The 16592-nt window shown below is 37.4% G+C and overlaps 1 protein-coding gene across 2 annotated transcripts in view; it reads left to right on the forward strand.

Moving 5' to 3' along the window:
• The window catches only part of ARHGAP5 (Rho GTPase activating protein 5), a 76280-nt gene extending 66598 nt beyond the window's left edge, over positions 1–9682 (forward strand). For both annotated transcript variants that reach the window (XM_074955826.1, XM_074955827.1), the window contains exon 8: positions 7925–9682. In XM_074955826.1, coding sequence (XP_074811927.1) covers positions 7925–8255 — 331 coding nt within the window. In that variant the 3' untranslated portion in view covers positions 8256–9682. The remainder of the gene's footprint in view (positions 1–7924) is intronic.
• The last annotated feature ends 6910 nt before the right edge of the window (positions 9683–16592 follow it).

The raw sequence follows: 16592 nt of genomic DNA on the forward strand, positions 1-16592 counted from the left end.
CCATCAATGCAAGAGTATGCCCTGAAAAGCCTTGGGTCTGATTGTGATCACAGTTACACTGGTATAAATTAGAATTAACTCAACTGAAACTAAACTGGTGTGACTATAGAGTAGAGTGCATTGTAGTGACTTTTTGTCCAATTTTAAAAAATCTGTGCAATGGATGAGGCTGTTTCAAGTCATTATTAAGAAACCCCCTGATTCTTAGATTATTGTATATATTCTTCTTCTTAACTTCATCTAGAGCAGAAAAATCTCATAATGACTAATATTTCTTAAATAGCACAATATAGTATAAAGATTTTATAATACATAGGCTCAAAGTGACATAGGTACAGTTGAATATTCAACCATAATTGCATTTCTGGACTTAATTATGGCTAGCTATACAATTTTAATGTTGCATTCTCCTGGACTTCTAATGTAGTTATATAATTGATTTATTTGGGAATGTATTTTATAGTAAAATACATTACAGGGTAGTATTATGTTTAGTTCACTGTAACAGTAACATGTTGAAAAATAAAATGCTAAATAAGAGGTCACATGTTGCAGCTCTGTGAGCTCCCAGCTGAATCCTTTTAAGATATTCATTCAAAAAACTATTTGGCTCCCCGACTAATTAAACCACAAAAATAGCTTTCTGTATCTCCCTAGAGAAACCTTTCTGAGCACTAGAAAGAAGGTCCTGCTAAGTTGGGTATTAAAGTTAACAGCTCTAAAAGAGTGGAACCAGATCAAAATGCAGTATGCAGAACCAAACTCATGCAAGAGATTGCCTTAAATTTGATCACAGTAATGGATGGTAAAAGGATTTGAAAATCATAGACCTGTAGGACTGGAAGGGACCTCGATGGGTCATCTAGTCATCTGAAACCAGTGGAATAGACTGGCAGCCTAAGAGCTTTAAAGAAACAAACATTCTATTTAAAAAGTCTGCAATTTTCAAAACTTCTTCAAAGGCTCCTGAGTAGAAAATGTAAAGACTCCTAGGCTACCTTGTGTTTAAACTAATGTGGGAATGAAAATGGCAGTTACTGTTTGTTAAAAAAGATATTTTTAAAAATTTCCTTTTTAGTTCCCTGGTATGTGCTTAGCTTCAATAATTGTGTTAAATGGACTATCTCCTATGATTTATCACAATCTAACCTGTCATGATCTTAATGTGGGGCAGTCTACACTTTCCATATCAGTTACAGAGAGTGTACTGATTAAGGGGGTCTATACGAAATATGACTTATCTTTTTTATGGAGATAGACACCATGCCCCTGAAAATTCTTTCCTTATTGTCCATATATTTCCAGCTATTGATATCTTATACCTTGACTAGGCTGGGTAATTAAAGGTACTCTCAAGTTCTTTCTCATGTCAGGGTACAGTGCAGGTTTTGTCATGGTGACTGAGAAAGGAAAGGATGAGGAGGATTTAGAAGCAATGATTAAAAGATCATGTTGAGTTTAAGATGACCCGTGGATATCAAAAAGACAGGCTGAGATTTTAGCTGGGACCAGGAGCAGAACAAGTTCAGAGTAGAGAAGTAGATCTGAGTGTTGTCAGCACAGAGAAGATAGATGATAGAACAAACCTATCTCTATATGATAACTTTTGCATACAGAGAGGGGAGTTGAGGGCTAAGGAAGAAGCCCAGTAGAACGCTCATTATTTGGAGTGAGAAGAATCTTCCAAACCAAACACTGAAGTAGCAATTGGAGAGGTAGAAGAGCCAAGAGAGAATAGTCATGGAAGCTGAGGGAGACAAGATTTCAGGGAGAGCATGGTCAACAGGGTAAAAGGCAGCCTGACAGGAGGTGGGGATAGAATACTGTTTCTGAGACTTAGCACTGAAGACGTTATTAGCAACGTAAGTGAGAGCAGTTTCAGAGAAGTATAGAGAGCTGGGAGTCTCACTGGAGAGGGTCAAGGATGGAGTTTAAGACAGAGCTCCAGATAGTAGGTCTAGGCAGCATGTTGAATTACTTCAGGGAGAAAAGGGAGAAGGTTCTGTGATAACTTTAAAGGCTGAGCATTTGTTCTATCGTAAAACATGACCTTTTAATAACTAGTCTACTCCTCTCAGCAGGGTATTGTGTACCATTTTAGCCTGTTTACATTTAAGTGTTCTTAAAAGTTTAATTCAATTATTCAGTTGGCAACAGACTGATTTATTACTTTTCCTCTGAGATGTAGCCTAGGAAACAATTATATGTAGAAGAGCCCATTTTTTTAAAAAAAATCCTTGAATACAAGCATTTAACAAAATGCAACCTCTTCCCTGTTGTCTTTTGAATTCTTTAAAATTCTGTACATGGAATATTGATAGCATTAACTACTCATTGAAATGTAAGAAGATGTTCTTAAGAAAGAGAATGTGTATATTGCCCTAATTCAGGAAGAGTATGTAAATATCTCTGGACATAATACGTTCAAAACAGACAATATTTGATACATCCTATACTACTTGATAAAGGTACTACATTTATTAACACAAAATATTCCCCGTTGCAATTACTTCTTCCACTGCAAATGGGAAAATATTTTCTTGTACAATGGTCTTAATATTTGGTGTATACATTGAGTCCTGATAATGTCCCAGTTGTCTATCAGATTTATTAACCAATTATTTTCACACTACAAATCATGAACTTGGTGAACCTTAATCATATATTAAAAACCAAAATAGATAAAACTCCGCACATTTCCAGATAAACAACAAATCTAAAACCTTAAAATCTGTAATTGCGGCACAAGATGCAGACTTATGTCTGGAGGCAGCTAAATGCAGGTGGTTGTTTTCTATTTTAAAGGTATAGATTCCTTATCTAAAACCAGTTTGATTTTCAGTAAAGCTGAAACAGTAGTGAAATATTTAGCCTAGTAAATAGGTGTTCTTCTTACCTCAGATCACACACCTGGCAGGAGTGCAGGATATCAAAGATCTGGCACCAAGATGGAAATTCTCATTTTATATGTTGAAAACAAGAAAACAGTTGTTGTTCTTGTTAATAAATATACGTAGCTGTATTTCAAAGTAGGACAGAATCCTACATTTTCTTAGGAACATTTAAACTGAAGAAACAAAGGCACAGCAGAAATTCAGTTGCAACTTGAAAACTTTAAAGAAGCAAGAGCTTTCGCGTGATCACATCTAAATCACAAGGAACTCTCATTTCAAACCGTGTGTGTGTGTGTATTGGCTACAAAGCCAGCTGTTACTTTAAAAATGTCATTTCATTAACGTCTCCACTCAAGAGCTGATGATAAAGCATTAAAATCATTTAAAATTTTATATAACGCTTAATTCATTCTCAGGAACTTCTGTTATAAAACAAATATATCATTTTCTGAAGAACCTAAAAATCTAACACATTGCTGCTGCTGGATAAAGTACAGGGTACAAGGGACAAGCTTGCCAGTGAGTTTCATAGATTGTAAGGCCAGAAAGGACCATTATGTTCACATAATCTGACCTCCTGAATAACAGAGGCCATAACATTTTATCAGTAGTTCTTGCATCAGGCACATAACTTCTGGTTGAGCTAGAGCATATCTTGTAGAAAGAGAGCTAAACTGAATTGAAAGAATTCTAGTAACAGAGAATCCAGCATAGGTAAATAGTTCCTAGGTAAACTGTTTCAATGGTTTATTACCCTCACTGTTAAAATTTTACACCATATTTCTAGTCTGAATCTCTAGTTTCAGTTTCCAGTAATTGGAAATTCTGTCTTTGACTGTTAAATTAAAGACCCCTCTACTGTAAGACATATTCTTCCCATGTAGATACATGCAGACTGTGAAGTCGTCATCACTTAACTTTCTCACAGGAAGACAGGTTTCCCAGACCTCAGATCATTCTTGTACCTCTTTTCTGAAGTCTTTTCAATTTGTCAACATTTTTTTAAAATTGTGAACACCAGAACTGGACACAGTATTTGTCTTATCAATGCTTTATGCAGAGATACCTTCTCCCTAGTCCTGTTTGATATTTCCCTGCTTATACATCCAATAATGGGATTAGCTCTCTTATGCGTAGCATTGCACTCCTTTCCAAAATTCAGGGCTCCCCTCCCCGTTCTGTAAGTTCATTGTTCATAGATGTATGACCTTATATTTCTGAGTATATTAAAATGGTTCAAATGAGTCCAACTTACCAAGCAATTCTGATTACTCAGTAGAACTGACTTCTCCTTAAAATTTACCACTCCATCTATTTTGTCATGTGAAAACTTTACTAGCAATGTTATATTTTCTTCCAGATCATTGATAAAGATATTGAATATCATTGGGCCAAGAACAGATCCATGCAGGACCCTAGAAAATATGTTGTGTGATGATTCCCTATTTACAGTTCTTTTTTGGGATGTCCCAGTGTTTAGTCCACATAATGTGTACTATGTTGATTTTTGTATAGTGCTGATTGGTTAATCCAAATATCATGTGATATTAAGTCAGATGCCTTACAGAAGTCTATTATGTCAACACAGTTGCCTTTGTCAACCAAATGTATAATCTCTTTAAAAAACAAAAACCACACATATTTATTTAACTAGATAACTTTTTAAGAAAACCATATTGATTGGCATTAGTTATGGTACTGTTCTTTGTTACTTTACTGTTTTAATACCTATGCATCTTTTTTGGACTTTTTTATACCTTGAGTGCTTACAAATTCTGTCACTCCCCTGAAAGGGCAAAATCCCCTATTCCTGTTTGGAAGCGTGTATAACCATATGTTTTTGAAAAAAATGTATAAAGATCCAAAAGACAGTAGGATATACAGAGCAATATCAGTAGTTAACCTAATCAATAAAATACCGACAAAAGTTGTTAAAAACTGCCTATTTCTTGCCCTGTCACTACAAATTCATGTTGGTTATATATGCACAGATTAACAATCAGGGATCTGGCCTGTATTGTGCCAGGTGCTATATGTGTGTAATTTTAAAAAACTCCCAAAGACCTTACATATGGTGAAAGACAACAGGTGAATAAAGCAGACCAGTGAGGAAGGGGAGGACAAGTTAACAGTGAAACAGTCATGCTTATTAAAATAAGCAACAGCTATCGGACAGGGGCTGAGCCATGGCTTGTGCTTGATTAGGCAAACCTTGCAATGGGGGGAGTCAAGGGGAGTGTAGTGTTATCTACTGAGATAACAGAGGAGAGGCTGAGGACTTAGAGAAGTCACTGATGTGGGTAGACTGGCATTCTCAGAAGGGTTGGATATGGCAGGGACTAAAAGGAGGCAGGGGATCTATGTTGAAGGAGAAAAGGTGATGGTCAGGGAAATCAGCAATGGAAAGTGAGTGAGAGAGCTGTTCCAAAGTTGCAGGTTAAACAAGGCCCTTCATAGCAGAGAAAGTCTTCATTTTTGCCCCCCTGTATAGAAGGTTTGTGTGTCAACAGGGACAGTCTCTTAACATAGACCTGTTTTGTGGAGACAGTCTTGATTTCAGGATAATGATTCAACAGTGTACAACAGTGGTCACCAACCCGTCAATTGTAATCAACTCGTTGATCCTAGGGACTCTCCCAGTGGATCACGATCTCTGGCTCTGGCAGCGCACCAGGGCTGCTGCAAAGGCAGGCTCCCTGCCTGCCGTGGCCCCATACTGCTCCCGGAAGTGGCCAGCATGCCCCCACGGCCCCAGGGGGGAGGAGGGGGCAGGGGTCTCGGCATGCTGTTCCTGCCTGCGAGCACCGCTCCCGCAGCTCCCATTGGCGGGGAACAGGGAACTTCCGGGAGTGGCGTGGAGCCGGGGCAAGCAGGGAGCCTGCCTTAGCCTCACTGTGCTGCCAACCGGGAGCCACCCGAGGTAAGTGCTTCCCGCTGGGAGGCCGTATCTCAACCTTGAGTCCCCTCCCAGGGCCAGCACTCCATACCCCCACCTGCACCCCAAGTCCCTGCCCCAGCCCTGACCCCCTCCCAGAGCCAGCACCCTGCACCACCTCCTGCACCCCCACACTTTGCCCTAGCCCGGAGCCCCCTCCTGCACCCAAACACCCTCCCAGAGCTTGCACCCCTCACCGCCTCCTACACCCCAACCCACTGCCCCAGGCTCAGCCCAGAGCCCCCTCCCACATTGCGAACTCCTCAGCCCTAGCCCAGAGCCTGCACCCCTCCCCCTGAGCTTTGGGGAAGGGGCAGAGTAGATCCTGGGTTGCCCTTAAATTCAAAAAGTGATCTTTGGCATAAAAAGGTTGGAGGCCACTGGTGTACAATAACTATCAATCTATACAAATATCTGAAATGTACAATACAGTTAATTTTTTCCCTCAGTATGGAGGATTACTCTGAGTCTCCGGATAATCACTGAAGCAGCATATTGGTACCTTTTTATTCTTTCCAGCTTAATTTATGTCCCTTCATTCAACAGCTTCCATCTTGCAGAACAAAAAGAAAAATGCATGACCTGGCCTCAAGTGTTTGTATTTTAGATTTCCCCTATTCCCCACCCAAGCTAAAAATACCTTTTTAGCATCTTGAACTTGAGTACCAGACCTAAAAAATGAAGTCAGCTGGAACTCAAGCTGCTGTGGTGCTTTTGCGCAAGCTGTCAACGATATAAAACTGAAACATCAAATTGGGAGGCGATTTCTCAAGAGAAACTTTTAAAAAAAAATGGGACTTTGAAATTCTGTGAAAAATAAAATTGGGAGGGCTCAAACCATTCAAAATGAATAGGTGAAAACTTTTCTATTGAATTTCGCAAAATTCATTTTATCCAGCTTTGCCCAGCTATATTAAATTTAAACATTTTAAAAAATAAAAGTTAATCTTACTGCTATTTATACTCTTCTTTTGACATTAGCTAGTGTTGACATGGCAGAATCATCTAGCTTTCAACAGCGTATTCCTCAAAGTAACTGTGCGGGGAGACATGTTGCACTTCAACCTGTGTATCTTGATGTGAGCAGAACACCTACTGATAACAGTGGGAATTTGCTTAATAGCACAGCTTAATTTCAGACACTGTTTTATCACTGGCCAATATGAAAAGCATATAATCAAGTGAAATATTTCAATCTTTACTTGCTTTTTTCTTTTGATATCCAGACATCACTAAATATATGTTCCTCTTTTTATAGGCATGCTGTCGTCTTTTTCTTCTAGAATAGGTGTCCCCAAACTAGGAGTCGCAAGGTTCTTAGGTGGAGCTCATGAGCTGTAAGCCCCCACACATGGCAGGCTCCACTTGTAAGCCCTAGCCCCGCACATGTTGGGGCTGACAGCCTGAGCCCGTCCAGCCCTACTCTGCCTCCAAAATAGAAGTTTGCTCGGGGGTGCCATTTTCCCTAAGGCTATCCCTAGGACTGAGACAACATTAGAGGGCTTGATTGTTCAGCAGCTATAGAGCTGCATTAAACCAAAGACCAATCAGAACACTGAGATCGGCAAAAAAAAGTAATTTATAATTTAAAAGTCAGACATATAGGCAGGGGTGGTGCTAGGGGAGGTCTTTTGTGGCCTGTAGCCACTCCAAAATTTGCTGTAGGCCTTCTTCTCCCCCCCCCCGCCCCCCCCAGTGCAAAGGTCAAACATTATGCAGAAGTAATGGATTTTATCTTGCAGGGCAGGAAATCCCCTGAGAGTTGCTGGGCTCTACCTGTAGGTTCATTGTCACGACTTTAAAATGTTTTAAAACTTTTTGCATTTTAATTTTCACCATGATTCAAATTTGAATAGTAAAACACTGAGTCAAAGTCTTATGTGTTAGCTGTGTAAGTCTGAAATAATTTATTCATTTCTGGATTTGCAACAGTGTAACTAATCTAAGAATATGGGCTATTGTTTTAATAGATATTTGTAAAAATATTATTTTGAATTAACATCATGTTTATGAAAATATTTAAAATCAGACCTGTTTGTATATAATTTTTAATTGTTCTTTGTGAATGTGTTCTGAAAATGTATTCTCATTTCAGGGTTAGCCAGCAAAATAGAACCAATCTTATGACTGCTGATAATTTATCAATTTGTTTCTGGCCAACTCTGATGAGACCTGATTTTGAAAACCGAGAGTTCCTGTCTACCACCAAGATTCACCAGTCGGTTATAGAGACCTTCATTCAGCAGTGCCAGTTTTTCTTTTACAATGGAGAGATAGTAGAAACCTCCAACCCTGTGGCATGTCAGCCACCACCATCCAACACAGTGCAGATGGTGGAACCCATGGTACCACTTCAGTTACCACCACCATTGCAACCTCAGCTGATACAACCACAATTACAAGCAGATCCTCTTGGTATTATATAAATAGAAGAAGACACAGGCAGCCTGGCATTGGACAGAAAATAAAGCTAGACATGCATGTTTCAGGATTCAGTAATGTACTTCATATTTATGAAAAATAATTCACATCCAAACTGATGGGACATTTTTGTTATAACCCATACTGTATTTCCTCATTCATACACACTGCAGATCAAAACCATGGGATAAGCATGACTGGAGAGATTTAATTTTTAAAAACAAAAATAGCTATAAAGTACAAAGCTGCTGCTGCATGAAACCTTATTGCAATCACTATATCATTCCTGTGGCAGTTTGTCACAATATATTGTGAATAAAATTTTTCTATAGAAATTTAATGATTTAAAATATCACATTTTTGAGACATTCAGTGCTTACAGCCTGCTTTATGGCTGTTTTTGTTATTTAATGTGCTATTTTTGTCAGCGTTATTCACATTCAAGCATTCTGTGTAGACAACTGAGGCCCAGCTGTAGTTTATTTCGTAACCTCCTGGCTACTTATGCTATAGTATGCTTGGGATGGTTTTTGAAAAAATGCAAAATGCACTGTTGAAAATATTACAATCCTGCACCTTCCATCTTTACTTCTAAGTAAACCTGTGGGACAGTTTGTTGAGGGGTGGGTAAACTTGCTTATTATTTCTTACAGCACAATGCCAAGGACATGCTTGTTGTAAAAGTGAATTTCAAATATTGTGCAAAAATTTTGATGTCTCCTAGTTATTTCCTTATGTTCCATTACTGAATTAAACATTTTGTAATACTGTTAATTCTGTAAACAGCTGCATGTTTTAAAGATCATTGATGGTCTTGTAAACTTAATCTAATATATTTTAGATATTTTAATTTTTCCCACTTGGGAACACATCTAGTGTGTAGAAAATAGTTCATGACATTTTCATATAAGGTTATTAACTTTTCATACATAAACATGAAATTTGTTGTAGTAAAATTCTGTAAACCAAACAATGTTTTAATCTAGGACTTCAATTTAATCTGTTCTTTAAATCTATTTTTATGTGGCCCTTGAAAGATATACAAAAATGCATTGCTAATATATAGCAATAAATACTTTGGGTACTGACAATTAACCTCTTTGGAGTGTATATATAAAATCACAAATTTGTATTCATATTTTTTCTGTGGTATGTTGTACTAAAAATTCAAAATTACTGACATTTTGCACCATTTTTAATTATAACTTTTTTTTCTTTCATGTTGGTACCAATTTTGCTTTAAAAGAGTGCTGCTTTTTTAATTTTTATTTTTTTTAAACATTTAATTGGTGGTAACCGTTTTAGAAGACTACACATTGTAGCAGAATTGAGAGGAGGCCATACGTAAAAAATATTTGAGACTTTTAGCAGTTTTTTTCTTTCATGCTCAAATTATAGCTTTTTTTTGGGGGGGGGGGTCTGGAAAGGGGGAAAAAAATAAATTTGGTTCACTCAGCTGCTAGGATATGTTATGTGTAGTTTAAAAAAGCTTTATGATGGTCACCGTTGTAATCTTCATTCATAATGAGATTTTGCAATCGTCTTCTATGTATTATAGTAAATAGATGATTTTGAGAATTAAGGGTCTTAAGAGTTTTTGATTTACTCCATTTTCCTAAAATAAAAATTGCCTTTCCCAATTATGTCCTAGGTATTGTACTTCTAATTATGACTTGGATTATCATTCTAGATTAAGATGATACCATAAACAAGGCTGCTGTTGAAGTACATACATATGATAAATTATCTTGATATTTGTGTTATATTCTTGCAAGTAATTATCTTTTCTAAGAAAACAAGAACAAAAAGCCCTATTCCTGTTGCAAAGCACACAGGAATTGATAAAGTACAATAATAAAGTCTGTCCTGTAAATTGTAGTATTCTTAACTTGTTCTACATTACATCTGTTGTCTACATAGCTTTTATTTATAGGTGTCAGTCTAACATTGGCATGTTTAGCAAAGAAAAATTAAACTTCAAGAGTTTTATAAACTGTTTCTAGGTTGCTAAAGAATTTATTTTTCTACTATATATGGTATAGACAAAGCATCAAACTGTACAGGAAACAAACCTGGCTATTTCTAATGGAAGTAGGCTAAAAAGAAAACTATATTTAAAAGTTCTAGCTGGTAAAACAATTTTCAGTCTTTGTGTTGTGAATTTCATTTTTAACTTTCTGCTTCCTGTGTGGAAGTATAAGTTTAGTTGGCCATGATGTTAAATTCATCTTTGATTACAAAATTTATGTATTTTTTATGTTACAAATACATTTCCACAACTCCATTTCAAGTTAAGCTTATTATAGATCCAAAAATATTTGCAATATCATCTGTTTTTGTGTATTCTATTATGACTGCATCACTTATTCCATAATGAGTTGTTAAGATGCTGCTCTTATATTTGGCCTGGTTAGAAATTGTCTTTAGCTCTTACTGAAAGGTTCATTTAAAAAAAAAAAAAAAAAAAAAGCTTGGTATGACACTCCTACTTGCTGACATTGTCAGTATTTCTTGTGTAGTCTTTAGATTAATATTAAAATACTATATGGCTATATATATAGTAACTGAAAATAAAGATACTAGAAAATTATACCATTGCTATTTTAAAGTGAAGTTTATAGGTAATCTTTAGTACTGCTATAAAGCAAGGAATAATGTCATTCCATACTGATTCTCCATAGTTTGGCTAATGGAATTGTCTTATAATTGTTCTAATGAAAGTTCAAACCATGAAAAGCATTGCTTTAAATTTTTTTAAATTGAGCATTTTTACAATAATCATAAGAGCAGTATCTTGATAAACATGAAAACATGTTATGTTGTCTTGAGCATCTCACATTGACACTTTAACTCGGATTAGTATTTTATGTATTTTGTTATAGGCAAATTTTGCTACTAAAATGTATTGCTTTTAAATGTGTTCTTTCAGTAGATTATTCTTTGAATATTTTTTAAATCCCACACATTGAGTTTGAAAAGTGGCATTTTGTTAATTAATGTTTTACAGATTATTTTAAAATTCATTATATACACAACTTTATGGATTTTGAGCATACATAGTGTGTATAAGTGACAGATTTCTGACTTCAATGAAGAGAAACATTTTTTTCTTGTATGTTTTTTGCATTTCTTGAATAGTGGTTGCTAGAAATTACCATAGACTTGTTTATTTTCAAGGTACTGGAATTTTGTTCCTAATATCTCTGGTAAATATATACAGAGGGAAACTTAACTGGAGATTTAAAAAAATGTAGGCCTTAGCTTCCATGGTGATTTCAGTTTTTATACAGTATTTGTGATGCTATTTGTCAACTGGAATGAATATATATATATATATATTATAATTTTTATATATATATATATAAAAATTATAATTTTAAAAAGTCAGATCTTTGTTCTTTGTTTATAATTAATGTAATCCTGTGTTGCACCACCAACAGAATACTGCAGTGAATTAAATATCAGTGAAACTTATTCTGTATAAAGAATTCAATGAATAAAACATTAAGATGCTTACTGTGTACAATGTTCAGTTTAGTTGCCTATTAAAATTTTAAAGGCAAAATCACCCAATATCTTTCAATTAAATGCCAAGGTGAAATTTAGCAGTCCGTCTTTACAAACTGACTACGCCAAATGTTTTATAATTCAGTAGTTTTCTTCTATCTCTTACATTTCTTACAAAACTTGAAAAGCTGTTTGGTTTCTTGAATATTTAAGTATAAAAGCATTCCAATAAGGGATAACTTCTCCCCTTGTGTTGATGCATGCAATAATTGAGTCATCTTTAGGAATATATTGCTCCATGAAGATGTATATACACATACACTGAAGAAGCATAGACCCCCTGAAAATGACAAAACCTGTAAAATATTTTTATCCTTTACGAACTGAGGACTTTGTTCAACAGAAGTTAAATTCCGTGTTTCAGATAATGTCTCGATATTTTTTTAACCTGATTTGAGCTGTTCAACAGGAAATTGGTTATGATTATGGAAACATTTTTCTTGATATTGGCGTGCCGAGAAACTGTTTAAAAATGAAGAATTATATTTTTTTTATCCTTGCTTGGAACACTAATCCTCAACTAAAATTATCTCTGCATATTTTGAGGCTATTTTTAGATTCTCTAATTTATATAATATTGGTCAATTTTCCATGGATTGCTGTTCTGCTATTCCTAGACAGGAATACATCCTCTAATTTTCAAACTTGATACTTACACTGTTTTAATTCTTGCACATGTGGCCATTCAGGAGGTATTTGCTATTTCAATGTCTGTCAGAGTGCAATGAGCAATATAGCTTATGACAGTGGTTTTCAACCCGTTTTCATCTGCAGACCCCTAAAAAATTTGGAATGGAGGTGCAAACCCCTTTGGAATTTCAACCTGTGGTCTGTGAACACCTACCATAAAAGTCTTAGACTGAAAACTGACTGAACAGAATTGAGCTATGAATGTTGCATGTGTTCAGCACGGCATTTGATACAGTGCGAGAAAGGGTGCTAAACTGTGGGCTTCTATGATAATGACAGTGCTTCCAGGTTTTGACCTGTAGATGGGGGCATTCACATAATTTTGATTGATCAGAAAAATGGAAGGGCTTTTCTGGGATCTGAAACTTTAATTTCATAGTCACTTTTCACGGACCCCTTAGATATAGTCTGCAGACCCCCAGTTGAAAACCACTGGTTTATGATGTAGTAATCACTACGAAAACTTTCTGGCTGCCTTCAAATCCAGATTAACCCTATATGTTTTCTTAGATCAGCAAATGTTGTTATCTGAACATTATTCTGTCAAAGATGAATGTCCTTTGCCTGCATCATATTTTAATCTTTCATTATATTTTGCCATATGCAAGATTCTCAAGATTTTCACTAGGTTATTTAAGTGATTCACTAGATTCTGTACACTTCCCTTTAGCTTCATCATTTCCTGTGCTGAAACTTAACTATAATAAAGTGTTCAGACTTTAGGGGTAAAATTTGTGCTCACTTGGGGTCAATTTATCCCTGTTGGTAACTCCATTGGGCTTCAGTGGACTATAGCAAGGATGAATTTGGTCCACTACCTTGTTTGTCAAAGTGAATGCTACCTTTCCTTATCCACAAGCTCTTTTCAGAAATGTATAGGAGCTTTACTACAGCTAATCCTTGTTACCTGTCTTCCTTCCTAGATGGATGTACTGCATATATACTTTGATCTTTTTGGTGTTGAATTGAGGTTCATTGACATTTTTCCGCCATTATAGTTCCTTTGGACTGTACACAACAGGGTTTTAAATACTGCCTGATTATATTGCATAATAGCTAGATCCATTATCGTTTTTTTCAGTAACGATGATTAGAAAATATGATGAATTTAAATTCTTACTGAATGCCTATAGTGATAATGTATTAGCTTTCAAATTAGGACAGATTGAGATTAGGGCTAGTGTTACTTTTCTACTTGCAGCTTGACCCTAAATCCAGTCCTACCAAGGAGAGCTGTCAAAGGAATCTGTTTTAGGGTTATGTCTACAGAGCAGCTGGGAGGATGCTTCCTAGTACTGCTAGACAGCTATGCACTACCTCTCCTTGAGCTAGTGTGCTAAAATTAGCAGTTTGAGCGCAGTGGCTCATGTGAACTGCTTGAACAGGTACTTGAGTTGGGTGGGATTGTACTCAAAACGGCTAGCTTGTGGTGCTTCTGCCACATGGCTATTTTTAATGTGCTAGCTCAAGGAGAGCTAGCGTGTCTCTAGGTACTCTTGCTGGGAAGCACCCTCCTGTCTTCTGTGTAGCAATACCCTTAGGTACTTATGACTCCCATCACCATAGCATCTGAGCACCTCACAATCTGCAGTGTTAATCCTCGTAACACCTCTATGATGGTGGAAAGCACCATTGTCCCCATTTTACAGATGGGGAACTGAAGGGAAGTCATATATCAACCACGACTGCCTTCATCCCTCAGGATTGTGAGGCATTAGTGAAATTTATCTGCAGGGAGTTTTGCTTTTTAAATTTGTGGAGCTATATCTTGTGTTTTGAAGGTGTGATTGGACTGGTTTTGTGGAGGGAGATGAATTGGTGAAAAAGTAGGGCATTATGAGGAAGAGTCCTCCATGAGGGAAAGCAGGTCTGTTCTTGGAGTTTATCTGAGCCCCCAACAGTGACAGCTTGGCCCTCCCAAAGACCAACATCAGCATGGACTTCTGCCCCAGATTCGCTAGCCATTTTCCCTCTTTCTTCATCTGTCTCAGGTAATCTATAATCAAGGTGACCTGTGAGGACAAAGCTGGTAGTGAGGAGCCTTCGTATCAATAGTGGAAGACAAGAGATTGTTGTAAATTCCTACCAAATTATCAGTAGAGAAAACGCAGAAGAACAACTTTATCCCTTTTAGCTGCTCAGAAACTCAAATGGCTCATCAACTTCTGAGGGCAAACTGTCAAAACATCAGTCATCTTATTGGGACTGGTGTGCCCTAACTTCAAAGATAATGGGCAGTCCTGGATAGAAAGGTGTTAATATCAATTCCTCTGCCTTCCACCCCAAGTCCAAACACTTGATCCAAAGCATATCCAGCCTCATGAATGGAGCTTACAACTACCTGGGACAGTAGAATGATGATCATGGCAGCCATGGAATTCTAAGTTACCAGTCTTGGTGATTCCAGCACCAGTGTAATAAGGAACCTAATCAACCCAGAAGGCTCTTTTGTATTAGTGTGGGGCAACCTACATGCTTACACTAACCCTATCTTATCCTTAATTTGATTGCAGTATACGGAATATTTAAAGATAGTGAAAAACTGCCTTTCTTCAATTCTGCTATAGCTTCTCAAACATCTCGCACAGCAGAACTGTGCTGAGTGATTGAATCCTCGTTGTGTCAACTTGGTTGCAGACTGAGTTTTCCCTTGTGGAGAGCTTTCATGTTACTTTGCAGACGAAGTTCAAATTTGGACTGAGGTACCCATTGCTATGGAAACTCAACCATATGTGGAGAAGGACATGAGCTCGTCGTCTTTGCTTGAGTTGCAGCCAGTATTACTCTGCTTTCTGCTGCTTTCTGACAATGTGTGAGTTGCAGTCTTATCCTTTCTGGCTAGTGAAGGCCAGTGAAGAAGTAATGGGTCCATTACTTGTCAAGATTGTGAATGTTTTTCTGTGGGTGGATGAGAACAGGATCCCAGCACCTTTTAAATAAGCTATTGAGAGATTCATGCTCGTGAAACCAACTCTTGATGTTCACATTCTGGCTACCAGCCTATGTCCCATCTCCCATTTTTAAGGAAGGTCATTGAGATTTCCTTGGAGTCAAACAGGTCATAGGCCCGAACAGGGGGTAGAAACCCCCCTGGTTGCATTAGTTTATTATATCCAAGCATTGAACAAAGATTAAGTGTGTATGATTCTTATAAATTTGTCAGCAGCTTTTGATACAGTTGGCTATGAGATTTTGTTGACTCATTTACAGACAGGAGCAGGGATGGATGGCACTGCTTTTGAGTGGCTATTATCTTTGAGGACCCCAAAGGGGAGTTGTGGTCAATGGTTTCTCTGTCCCAAGAGTGCTCTTTTGTAGCTGCTGAAGGGGTCTATACTATCACCTTTCTTGTTCATAGGGTATATGAGATTGTTAGCGAGGAGACATGGGTTGCCGTGTATTTAGTGCACTGATGATATTGAGCTTAATGAGAGAGTACAACAGCACTTTGAAAAACACAGGGTGCTTTTAGATTCTGTGCTACTCTTCGATGCTCAGATAGGGCTGTGGCCAAGAGTACTTTTTCTACCAACTCTTGACCAGAGTAGTGTAACCTTTTCTTTCCAATGAATTCTTTGTCACCTCAATATTAGATTGCTGTAATGCACTCAGGACCATTTAGAAGCTGAGCCTACTGCAGAATGCTGCATGTGGGAAGCACAGTAGACCAGTGTTCTGCACTGGCTTCCAGAAAATTTCTGGTGGAAATGAAAGGTGTTTAACCTATAGAGCCCTAAATGGGTTGGGACCTGATATACCTGCGATATCTTGTAGTCTCCTCATACTGCCACAGCAAAGATGCTTGAGCTGGAGCTGCCATTCTATGGATGAGAGGGATCTGCTGTCAGGACATGCTCCGAGGAGGAGGATTCAGTTTTGAAACAGGGTCCGCACGCTTGGATTGCCAAAACATATGTTTGTTAGGCTTTGCAGTGTGCCCAGAAGGCTATATTCCCCCCCCCACACACACACACACACAGTCTCTCTTTCTCTTTTCTAAGGTTGTTGAGAAGGTGCTGGGCTCAGGTGACTCTATAGGCAATCCTTTCCTTGTTTCTGTTATTTAACTGATTAGAAAATATGAT

The sequence above is a fragment of the Natator depressus genome, chromosome 6 (assembly GCF_965152275.1).
Source record: "Natator depressus isolate rNatDep1 chromosome 6, rNatDep2.hap1, whole genome shotgun sequence".
Taxonomy (NCBI): domain Eukaryota; kingdom Metazoa; phylum Chordata; order Testudines; family Cheloniidae; genus Natator; species Natator depressus.